Source organism: Podarcis gaigeae (genome assembly GCF_964106915.1).
Source record: "Podarcis gaigeae genome assembly, chromosome: 1".
NCBI classification, from domain to species: Eukaryota; Metazoa; Chordata; class Lepidosauria; order Squamata; family Lacertidae; genus Podarcis; species Podarcis gaigeae.
In genome coordinates, this window is record NC_139678.1 from 97,867,237 (window position 1) to 97,891,966 (window position 24,730).

Sequence of the window (24,730 nt, forward strand, 5' to 3'; positions counted from 1 at the left end):
CAGTTACTTGCACCCCAAAACAAACTGGGATATTAAAACTAGTCACTGTATGCTTATGCATGCGATCCAAATGTATATCAAAATCCACATTTGAAGTAGCACTTGGAGATTTCCCACAAGCTCTCTCACTTCTTTGAAGGTTACTTCAAGATGTTTGGCTCTCTAGCATATATAGAAATGCAGGTGTGCAGGCGAATTTTTTTGAGGTTCCATAATTCTTCCTGCAACCCCAGTAACAGGCCTAGTAAGAATGCCAGTGTTGTTTATTTTAGTGATGGTATTCAAAAAGTGTTGCATTGTTAAAGGTAAAGGTAAAGGTACCCCTGCCCGTACGGGCCAGTCTTGCCAGACTCTGGGGTTGTGCGCCCATCTCACTCAAGAGGCCAGGGGCCAGCGCTGTCCGAAGACACTTCCGGGTCACGTGGCCAGTGTGACATCGCTGCTCTGGTGAGCCAGAGCTGCACACGGAAACGCCGTTTACCTTCCCGCCAGTAAGCGGTCCCTATTTATCTACTTGCACCCGAGGGTGCTTTCGAACTGCTAGGTTGGCAGGCGCTGGGACCGAGCAACGGGAGTGCACCCCGCCGCGGGGATTCGAACCGCCGACCTTTTGATCAGCAAGCCCTAGGCGCTGAGGCTTTTACCCACAGCGCCACCCGCGTCCCTGTATTGTTACTGTGTCTTAATTTCCCCCCACTTCCGGTGTCTGATGGTAATAAGCTACCACCAGACACACCTAAAGAGCAGGAAAGCAACTTTGTTCAAAGGCGGCACTCACCTTGCAAACCATTAGCGACTATGCCTCACTGTCAAGGTGTTTTTCACCTGTCCTACCCCACCTTGGGGTCTTCAGAAGGAGCAGCTGTTCCCTATGTGTGTTTTCTCTCTCACACACACTCAAACACACTTTTGTGGGGAGTGCCCTTTGCCTTCTGTCAGGAACATGGATGTATTGGGCTTTTAGTCTTTCTGTTTTTCAGTTTTAAAAGTTGAGATTTTGTTGTCTTAATTTTTTCTGATTTACTCCTTTTCCTTGAATATTCTTTTTCTCCATGGAACCGTTGTCAGTGCATGTTTTCATGTTAAAGAAGCCAGAAGTGGTCATTCAGCAGCTGGGCCCTCTCTCCTTCCTGCAGCACGATGATTGATTTTAACAAAGCAAAGCAAATGCAGTAGAGCTTTAATTGGGAGCACCTAGCGAGATACTTCTCTTTGATTTTTATTGGCAAATCATTTATGCTACAGTTCTTGCCTGCAAGGACAAACAATCAGATTAATTGCATGAAAGGTAATAAACGATTCGTAAACACTTTGCAATGGGATTAGTTTTCAGGTAATTAAGAGTAATAGCTTACCTTAAATGTATCTGGGTGACCATACCCCAGGTAGCAGCAGAGGTTTCAATAAGGTTCCTTTCTGTGTGAAATTATACCACAAGGTGATAGATAACTGTAAGCGCCTGATGGCATTTGCTTAACTGGGAGAACAGGGGGCTGCATCTCCCTGGCAGCTCTCCAAGAGCTATCCAACACTTGGAACCAGCCTCTGTTGTCTGTCTCGCTTTTCTTATAGGGTAGGGTGCAGAAATATATGCACTGCAGTCAGCTGGAGCTGTGCCAGAAATATATTGGGCTAAAGCCACAGCAGAATTTAACTTCTGAGCTGTAATGGTTCAAGCCTTCAGCTGAATATTCAGGAGGAAAAATGAGTCTGTTCTCATCCTCTGACTCTGCCTGTCTCTTCTTCTCAAGTTCTGCCTTCGATGACAGCTACAAGGCAATAAAAGCATGTGCTCTCTTTAAAAAAAATAAAAATAACACTTCTGTCTCTGTAGTTAATGAGCTTTTAAATAGGAAAAATAGAACCCTCAATGTGATTTATGGAAGGACGTTGCTGAAAGAATCCTCAATTTTTAGGGAGGGAGGAGAGAGAGGATTTGTGTTGTTCTTGTTACAGTACTTGCCCAGCTCATGGCACTTAAAAAAAAAGTCCTTTGATTTCTTTTCTCCCCACCCAGTGAGTAGGCACAAGCTCATTACCATCAGTTAAATATAATCAAGGCTATCTAACTAAACTTTTTATGTGGATTTTATTTCAGTATTTAGAAGCATCTCTCCCCTGCTCTACTCTTCATCGCTTGTCTCATTTCACTTCACTTGGAATCAATAACAGTGCTGCTACTGATGTCAAATGGTCTAGAATTTGCCACTATTTTATGGCATAATTCTGCCATTCTTAATCACTTAAGTAACCCCCATTAGCCCCAGTGTCACTACCATCATGATGGAGTGTAGTGGGTTAAGACACTTACAAGTGTATGCTGACATAATTGCCCTTTATGAGCTTCTGAAGCTATTGAACTACTGGAGTTGCTGCCTATTCACTTGGCCGCTGCTCAGAGGTCCCCATGCAATTGTGTCCTGGGGCAGACAGGGACATGTTGCATTCCTCATCTTCTTACCCCAGCCGACGGGCAGGATCTCTCATGGCCAGTCAAGGGGTCATCTGCAAAATGTCTCATCCTACAACAAGGTACTCTGAGGCATAACCATGTTTAACAGGACAATCAGCTTAATATTTTGTATACAGCAATAACAAAGAATTCTCCATTTCTTGGCGTGTTTGATTGCAATAGTAGCAGCAGGAAGCAGCAATTCTGTACAGGTTGCTTGGAAGCAATTCTGACTGTGTTTGATGCATCTTAACTTCTTTTTCAGTGTGTTAGGGTTGCTGCTTTTGTTGAAGAGAGTGCCATATAATGAGATAGGTTAGTCTTAGGTAGGTGCACTATACCTGTTCTGAATCTGCAAAGTAGCTGGTCATTAAACCACATCAGGGAACTTTAGCCGGCCTTCCTCCGATGTGGCTGGCTAAGAAACATTTGTAGCATTTACACCTTCCCCACATGGGCACATACCCTCTCTCAAGGTAACGAAAAGAACTGGATTATTCCCATTTCATCCAAGCCACAATCCCAAGGGTGCCACATATGGTCTGACACCCAATACTGCTTGCAATATTCAGCTATTTATGAGTTTAAGAAACTATTAATTGAACTTTATGTACATTAAATCAGTAACAGTATGACATGTTCAGTCTGCCAGCCTTCCCCCAACCCACAGCCATGTGAAACTTTCATGTCTCAGTTTCTCTTTCTTGGTTCATCTCCTGAAGAAAGCCTTAACTGGGGAGGTTTACTAGTTCCTCATTTACGTAGTAGGAAAAGTGTATCATTTTAATGGTAATGGTTATAATAGCTAGAGTTCTGGCTCCTTCCAATCTAATGGTTCTTTGCTTACATTTATTCATTGCTAGAAAAAGTAGGCACATGCACTGAGAGAATGAATTTGATTTGTTTAACAGGGTCAGTGGTCAATGGAACTTGATTTGAGTCTATCGTCTTCCTGCTGATTGGGTTGGAACATATTTGCAACTTCTAACACACATTACTTTTCAATAAATCTACATCCAATTTTCTTTTACACTAAAAGGCTGTTACTTCTTTTTTAAAAAATGTGTTTGTTCTATTGCTGTCTGACTTTTATAGAAATGTGACTTCTTACTGATTTTTGAGAATGATGGGAGATGTTTTCTGAGGCAGACACCATCTAATACAGGCATCCCCAAACTTGGCCCTCCAGATGTTTTGGGACTACAATTTCCATAATCTCTGACCTATGGTCCTGTTAGCTAGGGATGATGGGAGTTGTAGTCCCCAAACATGTGGAGGGTCAAGATTGGGGGTGCCTGATCTAATACCATCAGGAATCCCAGTCCTTCTCTAGTATAGCATGGAAAGTTGATGAAAGAGAACAGATGTAGCATTTTCCCCCATTGCTAGAGAATTTGATGAGCAGATTTGATGGGGAATACAAGAGAATATCCCATTGACTATTGTATTTCTGTTCACAAGCAGGTATAACACAGTCCTTTCCATCTACTTAGGATATCACTCAAGATCTGCTAACAAAAATTCAAATACACATCTTTTAACATATAGGTAATCTTTATCTTAACTCTTTTCCCCCCCAGCCATGTGACCCCAATATAATGCAAACACGGACTCGGCATGTACTGAGGTCTCCTTTAAATCCCAAGACCTGCCCTGATGGTTCACAAATGCGACCGTGTGTCCTGAATCAAAATTGTTTTCAGTTTCACTACAATTTAACAGGTAAGAACCCTTCACTTTTGCTGGAACAGAATTTAGTGCTATGCCTGTATGTGAAGTGGAGAGAGGTGATGGCAAAGTGGTTGAGCATTAGAGACCCTAAGGCTTGTTAGGTGACTTAGGCCAAGTCCTTGCCTTTTGACGAGGCATATAGATTGTCTACCATCTTTATTTAGATGTTAGTTTTTTGAAGCTTTGGAAAAACAAAGTACTTTGGACCCTGAAACACACTTTATGGGTGGAAAACCCAATTAAAAATATATGCATGTGTCCAGGAAACATTTAGAAGCTTGCCTGCATTTAAAAGTCGTTAGCTACAATTCTGTTATTACCTGTGTTTTCAGTTACTGTCTCCTTACAGCCCAATGTCATGCATGTTTACTTAAAGATAAGTCCTACTGAGTTCAAAATAACATATTATGTTAACATATTATGTATATTTGTATGTGCAACTGTCAAGGGCATTGATGTGGTTCAAGACCATGGTATGGGTGGAAATAGCAGGATAAGTCCCCACAAAGCTTGTCAAGTTTTTGTCCTGAAGTAAGAACTGCAGACAAAATAAAATAGGAGTATTTTTGTTAAGTTTTCTTTTGGGGGGGGGGGGCGGGAGTCCTAAGTGGGTTGTAAAGGTTTATGCAGAGGCAAAATTCAAATGTCCAACTTTGACCATTAAATAAGGATGTTGCTGGTGATTCAAAAAAAATGGGGTAAGTGTTCCATTAGGGCTTTTACAAAACATTATATTTCAGTAGCATTTACCTTAGGATCATTGCTGTGTATCACTTTGGTGCACTCTCTCCATAGAGATAGGCATGTAACAGCATAGAAGCAAATGAAACCATCACCTCTTGATAAATTCAGCAGAAGCAAAACTTGATGTCCTAGTGCAAAACCCACTCCCATGCATAGAGTGCAGAATCAAAAGCCAGTACTAGATTTTTTCCATTCATTGTAACATTGGGTAATCTCTGTGCATGCAAAATAAGGTGTATATAGACAACTTTCCTCCATTGAAATGAATGGGGAACGCCACATATGCAAGAGTTTTACATCTAATTTGGTGTGAAGTTAGCTATGAAGTTGTGTGTATGTTTAGAAAATTCTTCAAAAGTCAATAGGAAAGAATATGTCTTGATTTTCATATTCTGGTAACCAGCATGGAAAACACATCCATCCATACAAACTGAACATTTTAAAGAGCATTGAGAGGCAAAAGCACAACACCTTGGTGAATAATCTTTTTACTTACACTTTGAAGATGGAAGAGACTTCCAATTACTTATGATTTATAGTCATTTTCAACATTACCTGTGCAGAATGATACAGTGAAGATCAACAGCCTCTTTAAATTGTTTACACTGGCTTGAAGAAGACATTAATGTTTCAAAAGCACTTTATTTTTTAGAATGAAACATGGCTTGCTTTGTCAGACAAAATTCAATTGGAGGTTGTGACAAGCTTTGCTTTGAAGCAGTAACACTTCAGAAAATGGTTATAACTTTATTATCCAGGGGACAGTCTAGAACTTGATAATGCATGGACTGCTTTTAAATCCTACATTTTATCACCACTGGACAATTTGCAGTATACTCAGGGGGAATGTTATTTTTCAGGGGCACTTCAGATTGTCCATAGGTGACTAGGCATAATTTAATAATAATAATAATAATAACCTCTTTCCTTGACTTCTATATGCTCCTATCAAGCAAATATAGTTTCATCAAGCTTAGAAATTAAAGATTTCTCCAACAATTGATGGCATAACTAAATGCTGACGTTTCTTATAGACTGGAGCACATGCCAGCTAAATGAAAATGCAACCTGTGGACAAGGGATTAGGAATCGCCTTCTGAGCTGTGTTCGGAGTGATGGGAAAGTCGTGGCTATGACCTACTGTGAGCAGGTGAGGTTTCATGTATACCACTAGTGCAGGTGTGCATCAGTAGGATGTGCCATGTAGGACTTGTGCCATGTAGGACAGAATCTGGCTTTCCAGCAAAGCTTGGTTTTTAAAAAATCTCATCTGTCTCATTAAATGAGTTGAAATTTTCTTTGTAATTATTTATTCCTCTTGCTGCTGTCTGGTTACCATGCAGCTCGGTATTCTGAATCTTCTAGATATGGTTTCATTGCAGTCCTAGGATCTTCATTTGCAGCCTGTGTAGGAATGAAGAATTCAGCATCCAAAACCCAAGAAAGACACATTTAGGGCAAAACCTGAAAATTTTTTAGGCCTACACCCGTGTTACACAATTGGCTTTTTTTCTTGTTCTTTTCATTAGATGCAGGAGTAACTAGCAGGTGGTCTTTCAAAGGTTTTCCCACTGTTTTTGTCCTTGTCTTTGAAAGCAATGTGCAAGGTGGATGCAACACACACATGAGTTATACAGTACAAGGCTATAAAGCCAGGATAGGGGATGTTGCTCGACTGCAACTCTCCTCATCACTGTTCATTAACCACATTGGCTGGAATAGATGAGAACCAAAGCCCAACAACATCTGGAAGGCCACAGTTTTCCCACTCCTAGTAGCTCAGTCGATAGAGCATGAGACTCTTAATCTCAGGGTTTGAGCCCCATGTTGGGAACATTTCCTGCCCTGGGGGGAGGGGCTAGATGACCCTGGTGGCCCCTTTCCAAATCTACAATTCTATAATCCTGCTGTGACCACCTGAGAATGGCCCCATTAGAAGGCCATGGGGCTTACTTCTGAGTAGACATGTATAGGATTGCACAGCAAGCGTGTTTCTACATTGTGACCACACAGTCCAGGTGCAGTTAGTGGCATAACTGGAACACCTATGAAGGAGGTGGCATACCCAAGCAAGCCACCTTAATTCATTTAGATGGGTGTTGGCTTGCTAAAAGCTAGAAGCATTTTTCATTCCTTCCCAGCCACCGGTAACAAGTAACTCATTCTGTGTTTGCTTACAGCTAAATTTGGAAACCCCTGCACAAATGGTTGTTGACTGCCTTGTGGAATGCGTCGTCAGCTGCCAGTTCTCTGAGTGGTCCGCCTGGTCAGAATGTTCACATACGTGTGGCCTTGCAGGTAACCGTCCGTCAATGTTCTATCTACGTTTCTTAGAATAGAAATATAGTATAAAGCACACCATCAATAATAAATGCTCCGTTTCTGAACACAAGGTTATGAAATTACATAGGCTTAGATCCAGAGACAGGCTGGAAGAAGGGGCTGAGGGGAAGGTGATTTTCCTCCACATGTGCTCTCTTAGTGACAGTCCTTTTCCTGCAGAGGGTGTGAAGTAAGGGACTGCAGACCTTATCAGTGGTGAGGTCTCTAGAGCTTACTGGAGGGTGATTCCCAGAATACAGCATGCCAGCTACAAAGTTAGATGACCTTAGTAGCAGCCTCACTCATTCAGGTGGACGTTACTCTGAGGCAATGGACAGACTTCCTCATCTTCTGTCCAAAAGTCATAAGGATATTCAGATGCTGCCAATACATAAAGGAAGAGCTCCCATATCTTGTGCATAATACAGTGGTACCTCGGGTTACATACGTTTCAGGTTACATACGCTTCAGGTTACAGACTCCACTAACCCAGAAATAGTACCTTGGGTTAAGAACTTTGCTTCAGGATGAGAACAGAAATCATGCTCTGGTGGTGCGGCGGCAGCGGGAGGCCCCATTAGCTAAAGTGGTGCCTCAGGTTAAGAACAGTTTCAGGTTAAGAACGGACCTCCGGAACAAATTAAGTACCTAACCCGAGGTACCAATGTAATATAGGCAGTGATGCATTTGATATCATGTGTCCCCTCTCTAAGCGGGGGCAATATATAATTGAGTCTTGCTGCAGATGTGAAGCTGGGATTTTTCATTACATCTGCAAGTCTGTTGCCCAAATCAGACTTGGGGTGAGACTTTTTTTTCCTCTTCAAGAAGCACAATGGAAATAAATTGGAATAAGCACTTTTGGAAAATGAAAGATAGCCATATTCAGTTTCTGTTATCAATACCTATGCCCACAGCACCTCTGCCATATACATCATTTCACAAACTATGGTATAAAGTTTATATCATGGTGATATATTTTAGTGGCCCATGGGACTGCTCCAGTTGTTTTCAGTTCAGGCTTTATGTTGTGGAACAGTACACAAAATATGGTTTGCTGCTGTTGCTGCACTACAGGTGGGAGGTGTTTTCCGTGACTGGTGGTAAAACGTTTTGATTTCTTTCTATAGCTTTCGACCAACAGAATTTTGTGTGTGTGTGTGTGTGTGTGTGTGTGTGTGTATCCAGCCCAGTTATATGCAGCCCATTTAAAGTAAATTTAAGATGTTTCTGTAGCTGTACATTGCTCTGTGGATACCATTGGCTCTCAGTGAATATTTATTTATATAAGCATTGATGTAAAAGGCAGTTCAGCCATTCACACTAGCGCAATGCATAGCTGTCAACTTTTCCCTTTTCTTGTGAGGAATCCTATTTGGAATAAGGGAATTTCCCTTAAAAAATGGGGAAAATTGGCAGCTATGGTGCAATGTGACTTCCTCCTGTCCTCTCCTTCATAGCTCACCCCCAAAATCTGCTTTGGAGGTTGGGAGAACCCTCAGAATAGAAGGGGGGAATCATTCACTGGGAATGCAAAACAGCTTGTGCTGATGGAACAATCTCCTTAGCACTACATGTAGCCCAATGTTTTAACAATGCAAATGCAAAATGTGCATATTTCAAATGACTATAAGGTAATTAACTCAAAATTAAAACATTGTTGAAAAGGTCCACAGGAATTCCACAGGAATACTGAGGGATGCTCAATTGTTCCATTTGAGGAGAAATCAGCAAGACCCTCAAACTACTGCTGCCTTTAAAACATGAAAAACCTTTTGACTTCAGCTGTGGAAGATAAGAGATGTAGACTTTCTAGGTGTAAATGCAGGTTGTTCTGGATTGGCATTTTTTAACCACAGACAAGCATTATAGTTCCATGTGGGCTTCCGAGGAGATTAATTTCTATGCATAGTTAGGAGTTTACATACAGAACTTCAGCAATCATATTATTTTGTTCTGCAACAGATTGTTGGACTAGGGCCTGGGAGACCAAGATTCAAACCCCCACTCAGCCATGAAGCTCACTGGCTGACTTTGGGCCAGTCACTGCCTCTCAGCATCACCTACCGCACAGGGTTGTTGTGGTTTTATAGGAGAAGGAAGAGGACCATGCCCACCACCTTGGTCTCCTTGGAGATAAGATGGGATATAAATGCAATAAACAAACTATAAACAATTCTCAATGGCCTGATGGTCTTTTCATTCCTGTATGTGGCAATTTCTTGAGGCATACAATAATATACACCATACTACTGGTAGGAAGAAGCCTAATTTGCTTCTTGGGCACAGGAAGAAAAATACTTGCCCATATCAATATTACTAGATTCTATGCTTGAATATATGAAAACATCCTCCAGATTCTTGATGCATCTGAATCTAAATCTTGCAGGTCGATAATGCCCTGATATAATGTCCAAAATGTGCCCATGTTTTTGGTATAGTTTGCTTATCTAATATAAAAGCAGGAAGTGCAGCTACACTGGGCACTTAAACCAGTTCAAATATTAGGGCTCCCCACCTCCACATATTGTGATTCTTTTAATTTTTTTTATTTGCAATTTCTCCCTCCAACACAAAACTACAATTTTCAAAGTTCAGTGTTTAGGACATAGTAGTTTAGAGTATTTACAATTGCTCCACATTTCTAGTGCTGGTGATGTGTCCAAAGAGAGCCTTTATTTCAAACCAAGGCTGAGGCAACATGTTTCAGTGCTGGCAATAGTCAGAAAGAAGGAAAACACCCCCCCCCCCATTCTTGCTGCCACTAGATGTTACTAGAATATAGGAAGAGCAGCAAGTAGTGGTGAACATAAACTGAACTTAAAGATTCCACATACACAGATAATCCCATGGGAGGCTGTCTCTTTCAGAAAACTCCTTTTAAACCTGAGTCACTCACTGCTTTCATTGTGTAATGATTTATTTATGGTATGTACAGAAAGATGATGGCAGAGAAGAGACAAACCCAAGAAGAACAGGGTGAACCTGTGAGGTTTTTTTTCTGATCAAAAATAGCTCTTAGGGAAATATTTCAGGTGGTGGTGCAGCTAGGGATCCCAAAAGCCTTTGGCACACAAGCTGATCTCATGGGCCCACTATGCCATCAAGTGCTTATGCCATCATTGCAAAGCAGTGCCAAACTGATAGCAAAGTAAACAAACCAAACCAAACAAACAAAGGGACAAGTTTCAGTTGCACACCAGAAACTGCCAGTGCTCAGTTGGAACAAACAGCAATTCATCCCCCCCCCCCTGCAAATTGCTGTTTGTTCTGATTTAGAGCTAAAGAGCAGAAAACCACTTGGATGTGCTTTCTAGGCATGGGACAAGCAGAAGTATGGATGAGTCCGTAGTGTTATGCATTGGATACAACCCAGTGATACAGCCCAGTGACACATATATTGATATATGAGATCTAACTTCCTTATTTCAGTCTTTGTATACTCCACATTCTGTACCTTGATTGTATACTGTGGTGGCCAGAATCCTTTTGGAGGGGACAGTGAAGGCAATGGTGATGGGGCATTTATTTTGGGCACTCTATTGATCTCACTGAAGGTGTTCTAAAATGCTACCTCTTTTGCAAGTGTAACGTTATGGCAACATCAGTAGCAAATCTGATCTCTATGCAAGAATAGAATTCCAGCTAAGAACCAGTCTTCCCCACCATTCCTTGAACCCATTTTTCCTTCTTGTGCTGTTGGTGTTCAGCCACTGGCAGTAGTTCCTGTTGATGGAATGGCAGAATTCTACTCCTGTGTCTTTTACTTCTGACCGTGCAATGGGAATGAGGGGTCACCACCATCCCAAAAGGCATTTGGGCAGTGGAGTTATTGTTTTCCTACTAGAAGGATGCTGCTTGTGCTGTTTAACTTGCTCATTCACAACTTATGCAAAATCAGAGGTGTTTGCAGATGGAACCAAATTACTGCGATGAGGAATGTTTTACTCAACACATAACGTAAGTTGTAGAATTCATATTTACAAGATGTGGTGACGTCAAGTAGTTTAAATGGTTTTAGTAATGGATAAGGCAAGTTCATGTGGGATGGCTGATCGGTCATTGTCTATTTTCCATGGTAGCTACAAATCGATTCTTAATGTTCCAAATATGATCTTCCCAGGACAGCCAGCTCTCCACTACTGTAGGCAGAATACTAGGCAAGATGGACTTTGAATATGATTGACAGAAGGGCGTCCCTAGCATATTAGCAAATAGGATGGTTGCAGCTGTTGTTAGAAGAGTGTTTTTCCCCCCGGAAGTGAACATTTACAATTTAAGAACTATGTATTTTTTCCCAATTTGCCAAAAGGATATGCAAATAACAGCATGGATAAAAGCAAAGGACTTCATTAATTTCAAACAGTTTTTCAATATCTTGCCTCAATAGACTTAACTTAAAAGACAGTTCTGAGTATAAAATGCTGGGGTTCTTTGTCAATTTCTAAGGAAACTGGTGGAACACCAAGGCTCCTGAGAAAACTCTAAACCTATGAGTAAAATAATAATATTGGCTATTATCCCATGTATGGTTAGGCTGCATAAATTCCACTGAAGCCAAGTAATATGCAAAATTGTAACCATCATTAGAAAGAATCCTTTACCAAAGATTGAAAACTGCCACTTAACTTGTTGAGTTCTGTGGCAGCATTTCCATTCAAACTCCACATGCAATTTCCCAGAAGAATCCAATTAAATGACTTTTTTAATAAAAATAATTTGCAGACTTTTAAAAGAATGAGTCGTGAAATCACACTAATAAAAGGGAAAAGAAATGGAAACGGGAAACCATGGACTTCAAGCTATATCAGAATGCACATAATGAAATGCCCTGTTCATAGAATCATAGAGTTGGAATAGACCACAAGGGCCATCGAGTCCAACCCCCTGCCAAGCAGGAAACACCATCAGAGCACTCCTGACATATGGTTGTCAAGCCTCTGCTTAAAGACCTCCAAAGAAGGAGACTCCACCACACTCCTTGGCAGCAAATTCCACTGTCAAACAGCCCTTACTGTCAGGATGTTCTTCCTAATGTTTAGGTGGAATCTTCTTTCTTGTAGTTTGGATCCATTGCTCCGTGTTCGCTTCTCTGGAGCAGCAGAAAACAACCTTTCTCCCTCCTCTATGTGACATCCTTTTATATATTTGAACATGGCTATCATATCACCCCTTAACCTCTTCTTCTCCAGGCTAAACATGCCCAGCTCCCTTAGCCGTTCCTCATAAGGCATCATTTCCAGGCCTTTGACCATTTTGGTTGCCCTCCTCTGGACACGTTCCAGTTTGTTAGTGTCCTTCTTGAACTGTGGTGCCCAGAACTGGACACAGTACTCCAGGTGAGGTCTGACCAGAGCAGAATACAGTGGCACTATTACTTCCCTTGATCTAGATGCTATACTCCTATTGATGCAGCCCAGAATTGCATTGGCTTTTTTAGCTGCCGCGTCACACTGATGGCTCATGTCAAGTTTGTGGTCAACCAAGACTCCTAGATCCCTTTCACATGTACTGCTCTCAAGCCAGGTGTCACCCATCTTGTATTTGTGCCTCTCATTTATTTATTTTTGCCCAAGTGCAATACTTTACATTTCTCCCTGTTAAAATTCATCTTGTTTGTTTTGGCCCAGTTCTCTAATCTGTCAAGGTCGTTTTAAAGTGTGATCCTGTCCTCTCGGGTGTTAGCCACCCCTCCCAGTTTGGTGTCATCTGCAAATTTGATCAGGATGCCCTTGAGTCCATCATCCAAGTCGTTGATAAAGATGTTGAATAAGACCGGGCCCAAGACAGAACCCTGTGGCACCCCACTAGTCACTCTCCTCCAGGATGAAGAGGAACCATTGATGAGCACCCTTTGGGTTCGGTCAGTCAGCCAGTTACAAATCCACTGAGTGGTAGCATAGTCAAGACCGCATTTTACCAGCTTCTTTTCATCTACCAGGCTTGTAATTCTGTCAAAAAATGAGATCAGGTTAGTCTGACATGACTTATTTTTCAGAAATCCATGCTGACTATTGGTGATCACAGCATTCCTTTCTAGGTGCTCACAGACTGTTTGCTTAATGATCTGCTCCAGAATCTTCCCTAGTATTGATGTCAGACTGACTGGGCGGTAATTATTTGGGTCCTCTCTTTTTCCCTTTTTGAAAATAGGGACAACATTTGCCCTCCTCCAGTCTGCTAGGACTTCGCCTTTTCTCCAGGAATTCTCAAAGATGACTGCCAGTGGTTGTCTGTTGTCTGAGTTATTACCTATGCAGTTGCTGCTGCTGCTAATTATTAGATTTCTATATACCACCCTTCATTCGAGGATCACAGGGCAGTTTGCAATATAAATGAATCTGTTTTTAATAGTGGTAGATACATGTTTTCTTCACCCAAGCATGCCTGCTATGTGTTGTTAATTAGTAGCAGCTGATAGAAATGCTTCACTGTTTCCTTAATTAAACTCATTTTTAAGTTCCATCTCTTTAGGCAAAGACTTAATAGAACTGATGACAAACTAGCATATTGTGCTGCTTTCATGTTCTATGGCAAGTTAATCAATAAAGATAAGGTGGATCATAATGAAGTATTGCAAAAGCAAAAAATCCTTATTATTAAGCTCATTTCCCCTTTCATAATTAATGAAAACGATGGCTTGCAAAGTATATAAATACAGAATATAAAGTAGTGCTGGTGAACTTGTTTAGTCACCCCCTTGTTTATATTTTAGGTTAATCATATATTTATTTTAAAACATATCTTAGCATACTTTCTGGTGAATATTTCTTTGTATATGTGATAGACTTCATTAAATCTCAAAATCATGATGTAGAGGGGAATATTCCCCAAAATTAATAATTATGGCAGTGCTGTGTTTCACAGTAACAATTGCCATATGTTTCCATTGCTTCTTTCCCCCCTCCAGATGAAGTTTGAGTTTTACGACCAAATTACATTTATTGTTGCTGAAAAATTGCAAGCATTGTAATGGCCATTACTGTCCATAACCACTTTTACAATTTCCATTAAGAACCTATTTATTTTCAGCGAAATATCCCTAACTCGGTGAATAGAAAAAGAAATTAGGTTACCATTTCTGGAATAATAGTGCTGAATGCCATTCATTAAAGTATCAGCTATCTCATTTTTTAATCCTCTGCTGCCCAGGCACAGAGGACGACCCAGAGAAGAAATGTTTTCTCTTACACTATTCCAATTAGAAGACAGCTTGTTATTGAAATGGAAAGAGTTTCCTGAATGGTAGCCGTGTAATTCAGAAGACTGTGTTAAACTGGCAGGCTTTCTGTCTTTATCAAGTTGAGTAACCAACAGAGGCTCTCATTAAGGGAAGGAGAGGGCAGAACTGCCAGAGACGTATGCAAGAAACATCCTATTACAGTCTTCAGACACTGAATGTTCATATGCTCTCATTAGTATAACAACACCATTGGTATTATAGCTCCAGCAATGTTCTGCAGGCCCAGGACTTTGCCTTCTTGCAGTGGTTCCCCATTAGCTTGGAGGGAGGGGGCGGGCTCTTCCATCCTTCTGCCCCAAAGGAAATGCCCATAGAAAATAGAACTGTAGAGTTGGAACAGACCACAAGGATCATCTAGTCCAAATGTAGAGGTTTCACTTCCATTAAAGTGCATAAGGAATTGTGTGTGTGTGTTTGTGTTGTGCTAAATACTCTCGAGTATGACATTGGGACATGCATGATCCACAGCTTGATGTGCAGTAAGGCTTCTTATTCTCTGTTAGAAGATGAAAAAGCCAGCCCTTACATGGTGATTCATAGGCAGAGTGGCAGCTGGAACCTCTTAGGAGTGGTGAGTCAGGGAGAGAATTTTGTAAGCGCCTTTGCTTCCCCAGTAATTCTCCCAGCAACAGAGGTTGCAAGTGACAGAGTTCCTATGTGATTTGAGCCACTGCAGGCAACTCTGAGAACTTCTCTAATACAGTGTATGATCAGTTTAAGAATAACCCTCTCTTCTTGTTTAGGTCAGATGCTACGTACCAGATATATAATTCTACAAGCACAAGGAGAAGGAAGACCCTGCCCAACTGAGCTCACCCAGTACAGAAGCTGTGTTGTAAAGCCCTGCTACAGCTGGGTTATTGGCGAGTGGTCCCCGTGCAAAGTCAAGGTACCTGTTGTGTGCTGGTTTATAGGAAGATCTCCTAGCATTGTCGGTAGAAAAAGTGCATACCTGTTCTCCACATGCTGCAAAACTATAAGACAACTGAATATATGCTTTTAAGGTTAGAGAGCTATGCCATTTTAATATTCCTGAAAACAGGAGGAAATTCCTATCAAATTGTGGCGAATTCATCATAAATGCTAGTAAGCAGCTGATTAAAAACTAATTTAATAGCAAATGCCAAAGGAACATACATTTCTAATAGCGCTGGGATGAGTTCATAGATCTTTTTTATAGCAGCAACCCTAGATCAAAGCATGATTTAATTTCAGTGAATTCTGCCACGAAGGAAATTGACTTTTGCACTAAGAACACTATGTAGTCTGTCTCAGTACCTCAAAAGGCCTTGAAACAGTATAGTTTAAAGCCATTGCATGAAGTGCTGAGTGTGACTTTTCTCCTTGGGGTGATTATTTTTTTTTAATGGTCTGAAAATGTAAACGCTGACATGAGTTGTGGAGTGTCAAAAATATATACCTCTGCTTTGTCAGCACCAGCAGCCTGCATGCCCTCTCTGCCTTCATGCCACATTCAGCTTCCACTGATTCGCCTCATGTGTTTCTCCACCCCTCTCCCCATTTATACCTCTTAGATCATGCTCCTTCTGAAACATTTGATCCAATATATTGCCTTAACTTTAAACTGATTTTCCACACTCAACTTTTTTCATGTGGGAGAGGATGGGGTCTGCTTTGCTTTCTTCATGTCAAAATAATTGGATGATGCACAGGGGAAACTATGGTAGAGAGAAAGTTGTGATATATGCTTAAAAGACACGTATAAAATTGTCACCATTAACATCTCTTCTGAGAAATGAACAAAGCCCCTTCCTCTCGCATATAATTTTATTAGCTCATAGAGCAGTGTATGGAGCTAGGTTTTTAGTTCATCTAGGTCTTCCAGAAGTTCAAAGAGTATTTGTCTTTGTTTTTGCCTCCAGTGAAGTGACACTTTCTGAAGATCTGATGCTCAGAGTGCACTGGATACGCATTCTTTGGTAACCTAACAAATTTCTCTCAGTTGTGTGGACTGCAGGCAAATGCTGGAAATAGGAAAGGCCACATCTTCCATCTGGACATAATCTGCTCACTTTACAAATGCTCTGGGAAGCTTCCAGGAGACAGGATCTATACAGTATACTTAGCATTCATTATTAATGTAGTAAGAGCTATTTTAGTACCATAAACTTCCATTATTTCTCTTAGGGTGGACAGTGCGGGGACGGATTCCAAGTACGGGACCTCACATGTATGATACATGATGGCTCTTTATCAGCAACATCTAAACAAGCGGAAAGTTCGTTGTGTGGAGAGCTTCCATCTAAAGATGGTGCATTGCAGCTTCCGTGTTCTGTGCCTTGCCCAGGTAAACTCTGTGGAGGACTTTGTTTTGCCCTTGCACCATTGCACGCACACAGTCATGTTCTGCAAGACAATATGACACTATAATTTGATTCACATTTGCAGCCTAATAATATGCTTATCTGCAGCCTACTCTGAGCTTCCTTGATCTCCAATCCTAAACATGACTCCGCTGGAGCAAGTCACACAGAGTCCATTTTGACTTCCAAGACAATCTCATTGTGTTCAATGGGGCTTGTTCCCAGTTAAGTGTGCATAAGATTGCAGTCTTAGTCCCTTAAGAGACTGGCCTTTAAGCCAAAGTAAATATTCTTGATTTCACATATTGCCCTTTCATAATTGATGCTCTCCCATTTATAATATACTGTAAAACCTCTTCTAATTAGAGTCCCATCACATTAAGAAAGGCATTCACAATCCTGCAGTTCTTAAGAATTCTATGCAAAGCTAGAGCAATATTGTAGTTCTCTCTGTGATTCTTCCCAGGCTTCTATTAGGAACATGCACACCTTCGTTCTATATGGTTCAGCTTTACTGAATGTGTGCATAGCATACAAGTGAGCCATATGGGCATACATATCTAGAATGACTAGGTTGGATGGTCTTCTGCCATGGTATGCTTTAGCAGAGATTCCTGCATTGCAGGGGCTTGGACTAGATGACCCTTGGGATCCCTTCCAGCTTTACAATTCTATGATTCTATCACTAGTAGTGATGATAAGATTTATAAATAATGGATACATCATATGAATTATCACTACACATTGTTTTCATAGCAAGTTGTGTGCACATACTCCCAAACTGTGACCCTGCACTTATGTCTAATGAGACTTATTTCAAGCTGATGTTACAACTTTTCACATGTGAGGGTTTTAGCACATGCTCAGAATTTGATTACGCTCTTACTCTGCTTCAGTGACAAATTGCCCTTCCTTCCTGATAGCTGCATTGCAAATCAGACGTAGTTTTCCACAATCCTGGGTCTAGAGGGGCTTCCCAATCCAACACTTGCTGCTTGGCGCTGTGATTTTCACTTCTGTGAGGAGGCCATGTTCCCCAACAGTTGAATATGAGAGTCATCAGTCATGGGGGACTGAACCATCTTCAACCCAACCCAAAGGAATAGATGGTGGCGAGGCCAATAAGGGAATGCAGTGGCAGGGATGAACACATTGGGTAAAGCCCAGATCTAAGCATCCAAACAGAACCTTTCTCTATCATCCTGCAACAGCAATGACCCTGGCACTTTAATAATTTTAATGCTCATGCCACTTTGCTAGATGCAAATATCAGATCTATGCAGTAAAATGTTAACTAAAACACCATGTAGATGAATTCAAGCAAGCAAGTTATATTATCCTCTATCAAGAAAGAAGAAGAAGAAGAAGAAGAAGAAGAAAAATAGTCAAGATGTCAGCCTAACATGTATTAACTGGAAAAAATGTCTCCCTGGACCTTAAAAAAGTCATTACCATGAATGGTCTAAACCTTTTAAGAATCTGATTTTGAATGATAAGAGATAGCAGAACAAGTAGTGTTACCTATTAAGTTCCAACTGGCATTGCCGTGATTTCAAGTTCAAACCTTCAGAGACATAAGTAATAGAGCTATAGAAGTTCCCTCTTTCCCCCTTCTTCTTACACACAGGTGATTGTCATTTGACAGAATGGTCAGAGTGGAGTTCTTGTGAATTAACGTGTATAGATGGCAGGAGCTTTGAGACTATGGGTCGTCAATCTCGGTCAAGAACGTTTATAATTCAGTCTTTTGAAAACCAAGACAGCTGCCCTGAACAAGAATTGGAGACACGGCCATGCTCCGGTAGGGAATGTTTCTTGCTCAGCCTTTTCGCTGTATTTTACAGAAGCGTTCGCACTACTTTGTTATTGCTGTCAAGGCCAGCCCAAGACGCTTTGCTGCCTGAGGCAGAACAGAAAATGACACCTCCCCAAGTCAAGGTGCATAATACTCAATGCCAGTCAGATTGTTTACACATGAGGCAGAATATCTCACCCTCCTTGACAAGAAAAATAAAAATTCCCTGCCCTTTCATGAGACCCAGAATTAGCTGCCTTAGGTGACCACCTCACTCAGCCTAAAAGGAGCACCATCTCGTTATTCTTGCGTATTTGGTGTTTAATCATGCCTTGAAATTAGACTTTAAACATTCTTTTTTCTCACCCCACAATGACCAAAAAATTTCAAGGGCTATAGCAGGTGAATGGCAGAGGGGGGAATGGGGTGGACAAAATGGGGAAACAATGAGCACAGCCAAATGCCCTCATGGGTGTCCTCTTTGCATGTTTTGGTATAATTTATTTACAGTGCATTCCCATAAACCTCTGTTTTGAAATAAGCCAATTGAACTTAGTGGTGCTTACTCCCGGCTAAGTGTATATAGAATTACAGCCTTAACTGTTTGCCTATTAGGAAATTTTGAATTTCATCTGAAAGAAAAACAGGATACATTGTAAATGCTTGCATACATGCTACCTTGCAAACTGATTAATGTTGCCCTGTTGTTTGGACTATAGGAGGGAAGTGCTATAATTATGTATGGAAAACGAGTCTTTGGCGAGATAATGAACGCACAGTGTGGTGCCAGCGTTCTGATGGGATGAATGTCACAGGTAGGGACATCCTCGAGTCTACTGCACACAGTCTAGAAATGTTCCAGAACTATGACTTATACAGTGATGATAATGATGACAATGTTGTTTAAGAGGAAAGGGAAATGTTCCTGTGTGTAGGATTCTCTTTGAGGGCTATTTTAGTGGTCTCTTGAGAACCAGAATTTGGAGGAACACAGTATCTATTTAACCTGAAATGTCCTTCTCTCATTTGTTCACCTAGTTTCACCCCTGCTGTATTTTAGAAATAGATTAAAACAATGGCCATTTACTTCAGCTTTTTAAAAATAGGACTCATTGTTGCTGACAGGCCATAGCTCAGCGGTAGAGCAAGTATTTTCAATACCCGCGATTCCAGGTTCAGTTTGGAACCCTTAAGAGCCATTTCAATTCAGTATATACAAGACTGAGCTGATGTGGCATAAGGCAGTTGTCATATTTTTATTTTAGTTGCTGTTGTTCCTATTGTTTGATTGTGATTCATTTTTTATTTTCAGCCGCTTCATGAATTCCTGTTGATTGAATCAGATTATAAATATCTTACATAAAATAATAGTTCAGCCACCTAGTGCAGGCAGGAATATGCACACACAATGACTACGACATGGAGGGATCAGCCCATCCAAATAAAGAATGATTTGAGAGCAGGTACATACATGGCAGAAAGTTGCCAGCAAGCAATTAGCTATGGCTGACTCTGCCATTAATCTGCCCACTTGATTTCCCTGTTAATGGAATGTGCATTTTACAAATATTGTACAGAGACCAGGTTTCAAATAATAATCATGCCAACAGAACTGAAGGATAAGCGCTTAAGTTGAAATATCCATTTACACTGACAACACAATGAATGTCAGAGACAAAATGAGGATCTACAAGTAGGAATAGCCAATTCTCCATTTCTTCATCTCTGTACCATTCATTCCTTCATTCCCTAGAGCCTTCCCCCTTGTTCCTCTTAGAAATGCTTGGGGCATTCAGATTCAGTATGGATAGTGAATTGGTTTGAATTATCACCAAATTCATGAAGGGCTGAATCACATTTGCCGGCAGACTCAACATGATCTCTTTATAACCAAGTGGGAATGCCATTAGTGAGCAATGGGGGATAAAGTCACTTCAGTTCATTTCATTTAAAGGCTAATGCATCTCAGGAGTAATATCAAACAATAACTCATTTTATTTGTATGCTGCCTTTCCAAAGTGAAAGCTTACAACGTATACAAAAGTACGTAACTACAAAGTACACAGGCGTACTGAACAAATTACACATAAATAATAAGATACCAAAAAAAGTAACCTCAACAACAGCAACAGCCCTCCCCCAACAACGCCCCCGAAATAACACTGCACCCAAGAGTCCGTTCAGCAGCCTTGGCTTTTGTAGCTGGAGTCAGTCAGGGCCTTGCCCTCCCAGGCCAGGTGGGAAAAGGCCTGCAGTGCAGGGAGCAGATCTTCTAGGAATTACAGCAAAATGAACACACTGGCATTTGCTTCTTTTTTTTGCCAAAGACAGTGTTGCAGCAAAGTAAAGTTTCCCCCACACATATCACTAACTCTTTTTGAAATGTACCTCTTGACATTTGCTCTTACAGGGGGTTGTTCCGTTCAGATGCAGCCAGCTACAACCAGGCATTGCAGCCCAGCCTGTCGGAAGCCCTTTTCTTACTGCACGCAGGTAATCCAGATTGTGTACTTTACATAGTCAAAATTAACATTTGTTTACAGCTAATACATTGTGCTTAGACTTTGCAACACCCACCCACAGCCTAGAGGCATTGTTTAGTATGTGTAGGACACCACCTAGTGAGATAATCCAATAATTTAATTAGATATATAGGCACTGTGGAAAAATAATGCAGAATGCATATGCATGGTGGTTTATTGTGGTTTGCCAAGCCTAGTTAACTTTGTTTCTTCTTATTTTCATTCACATGTCCAGGGAAAGTTGATTGTAATTTTAAATATAAGGCTGTGAGCCCCCCCCCCCTAAAAAAAACATTATCCCTGTCCACCAGAAAGAATATTCAGTTCATGTGCCATCAGCAGCCTGGTCCCCTCTCTGTTCAGAAGCTGTGTTATTCTTCCCCCTCCTCCAGAATTATTTGAAATAAAATTATCCTACTAGGATAGCTTCCCTTCCCTTTTGACTTTGGCCCAGTTACTTAGCACGAGTAAGCCAAAAACAAAACTTCAACACAGCTGATGGTGTCTCTGGATCAGGACAGGATTGTATGTACTGCTAAGCCAAATCATGACTTTGCTCTGGGTGGCACAGCTGCAGTCTTTGCTCCAGGAACCCACGGGTTTGCTCCTTTGTGCTAAGCCATAGCTTGGTTTAACACAATGTGTAAGCCAGGTCATTGTGCCTAATGGTTGTGAGTTTCTCCACCAAAGAAAAGTGCATACAGGTGACCGAGTGGCATTCCACCACAGGGCAGTAACCATGGCTTATATTCAGGCGGTGTCCCCCTGCTGGCAGAAGGCTCTTGGTTAAGAACATAAGACAGACCTGCTGAATCAGGCCAATGACCAGTCTCATCCAGCTTCCTGTTCACCTGTTGGAAGCTTGCAAGGTGTGTGACAACGCACTGCAACCTTTGGCAATTTTCTCTCACACCCTCAGCCCCTTCCTCAAATCTACAGTGGAAGGAGGAATCACTGAAAATTGCTTCTCCATTTTGCTGATGGAAGCCTCCCCTAGATCAATCAGCCTTCTCTCACAAGAGGGATGCCAGCTAGAACCAGTCCATGACATTCACTCATGTGGCGAGGAGAATTTTGCCGCACATTTGGACCCATTTATATATTCCACAAGGAATACCAGGCAGTGGGTTATTTGTGGGGTGGCGCTGTGGTCTAAACCACAGAGCCTAGGGCTTGCCAATCAGAAAGTGGCTTGAATCCCCAGGACGAGGTGAGCTCCCGTTGCTCGGTCCCTGCTCCTGCCAACCTAGCAGTTTGAAAGCACATCAAAGTGCAATTAGATAAATAGGTACCGCTCCAGCGAGAAGGTAAGCGGTGTTTCCGTGCGCTGCTCTGGTTTGCCAGAAGCGGTTTAGTCATGCTGGCCACATGACCCGGAAGCTGTACTCCGGCTCCCTCGGCCTATAGAGCGAGATAAGCGCGCAACGCCAGAGTCGTCTGCAACTGGACCTAACGGTCAGGGTACCTTTACCTTTAAAGTGTAATGAAAATGTAGGATAGGTCTGGTACAAGTAGTCAGGTAGATGTTACACCTTGAAAAGTTAACATGTTGAAAATCAATGCCTATAGAGTGATAGCAACCATGACTGGGAGCCATGATGTACCTGCTGTTTGGCTGAGTTTTTTTCAGACTCCACATGCAGCGGGGTATGTTTGTACATCCCTACACTTACAAACCCCGCAGGTTGGGAAGGTTAGCATTTGTATCTTTGATCTTCCAGCTACAATATGAAATGATATAGACAAGCAACAGCAGCACTGCATATGTGTGAGTTCATGCATGCCTATCTGAAATAAGTCCAATTGAATGCAAAGGGGGTTGCTCCCATGGTCAGTCTGCCTAGCCTTAGGTATTTTTTACTAACTTAGCCTTTCTAACGTTGCAGGATTTTCACTGGCGTGAACTTTTTTTTTTACAAAGATAGATTTTGTGATCCGTGTTTCTGTTACAATGCTTTTATCCAAACCAAGCAAAAAAGGGGCAGATCCCCCATTGCTTTACTATGATAAAAGAAACCCTTTTATCAGTTTCTACAATACGGGCAATCTGTCCTAAGCCTTTGGGATAGGTTGGGCTTTAAACTTAAACAAATACATAAACCATTTGGCATCAGGTTAACCTGTGAAAAGCCAGCAACCTCTCAGCAGAAACATCTTTTGTGGTGAGTTTCTATGGGCTGATTTCAGTGCTGAATACGTTCTTATTACCTAGAGTGGAACCTGCGGTTGCGAGAGAGGCTATACAGAAATAATGAGATCAAATGGCTTCCTGGATTACTGCATGAAGATACCTGGTTTAGAAGATAAGAAAGCTGATGTCAAAACGAATGCTGCAAAACATAAACCCATCAACTCAAAAATGCATGATATTTTCAAAGGATGGTCCATTCAGCCTTTTAATCCAGGTAAAAAAAGATAAAATATGGTGAGAGATATTTTTTTTTTAATCCACACACTATAAAAATAAAATTAGTGCAGTGGATCATGCAATTAGAAACATTGCTGCAGGATATGCAAACTCTCATTTGCAACTTAATTAAATGCATTGAATTCCATTTACATTACATTGTAAAATTGTGCCAAAACATCACTGCAATATTTGCAGTGTTACAGCCAATGCCATTTTTATAATTCTTACATAATTAACCAAGAAAAGTACAGTTGTCTTTAGTAGATGAGGCTGCCATACAATGAGGAAAAAAACTAGTTAATTCCTAGATTGATATTTTCTGCAAAACTCTTAATTGCATCTGTCAGTCACCTCCATGTTGCTTTGGGCTCTAATCACAGTGGTCCCAATCCAGGGAACTGGGAATCAAGCAGACGGCTGCACACCTGCTGCTGGGCTGATGAAGATGCCCTTTATCCCAAGATTGCTTGTCACTGTGAGCGCTGACAGTGCTGATCACCTGCCAGGCAAACAGGAGGATTCAGCATAGTCTTCTGCTCTTATTTACTTAAGAAGTAGATGATTCGGGCAGCATTGATTATGTGTTAGGTACAGGTCCACCCATGGTGCTGAATGCAGTCTCACACCCACAGACCAGAATTTGGTGAAGTTGATGTGCATACAGAAGCTTATTTTTGTATCTAGATTGGCATCTCTCATAGGAGCAACTGATCAGCATTTGTTATCTCACCATTGCATGCTACATGGATTTCTGTCTATATGCTTCCTTTTACTATATTCATAGCTAGATAATCACTTCATTTCAATGTTTAAAAGTTACAATTTGCCTCGTTTTGTTTTCTTCCCTTTTCTGATCCAGATGGAAAACTTAAAATATGGGTCTATGGAGTATCAGCGGGTGGGTTTCTCATGATAGTTTCCCTAATATTCACCTCATACCTTGTTTGGTAAGTATTCTGTCTACTTATTCTTTTCTTTGTTTTATTTTTATTTTACTTATTGCATTTATATCCCAAGGTGGTATAAATGCCTTCCCCCTTTTCTCAGGCTTTCCCCACAACAACCTTGTGAGGTAGGTTAGGCTAGGAGGCAGGGACTGGCCTAATGTCACCCAGGGAGCTTCATGACATTTTAGCCACTAGACCACACTGGCTCCTTATTTTATAGGTTTTTATCTCAATTTCAGA

At 41.2% G+C, this 24,730-nt stretch overlaps 1 protein-coding gene across 10 annotated transcripts in view; it reads left to right on the plus strand.

Annotated features, from left to right (window-relative positions):
- The window catches only part of THSD7B (thrombospondin type 1 domain containing 7B), a 603,973-nt gene that overhangs the window by 575,771 nt on the left and 3,472 nt on the right, over positions 1 to 24,730 (plus strand). For 9 of the 10 annotated variants that reach the window (XM_083703772.1, XM_083703773.1, XM_083703769.1 and 6 more), the window contains 10 exons: positions 4,033 to 4,174; positions 5,962 to 6,077; positions 7,108 to 7,225; positions 15,236 to 15,381; positions 16,641 to 16,800; positions 18,444 to 18,617; positions 19,331 to 19,426; positions 21,022 to 21,104; positions 23,346 to 23,538; positions 24,403 to 24,490. In XM_083703772.1, the coding sequence (XP_083559898.1) occupies positions 4,033 to 4,174; positions 5,962 to 6,077; positions 7,108 to 7,225; positions 15,236 to 15,381; positions 16,641 to 16,800; positions 18,444 to 18,617; positions 19,331 to 19,426; positions 21,022 to 21,104; positions 23,346 to 23,538; positions 24,403 to 24,490 (1,316 nt within the window). Of the gene's footprint in view, positions 1 to 4,032; positions 4,175 to 5,961; positions 6,078 to 7,107; positions 7,226 to 15,235; positions 15,382 to 16,640; positions 16,852 to 18,443; positions 18,618 to 19,330; positions 19,427 to 21,021; positions 21,105 to 23,345; positions 23,539 to 24,402; positions 24,491 to 24,730 lie in introns of all 10 variants that reach the window. The other variant, XM_083703767.1, reaches the window with a different exon arrangement.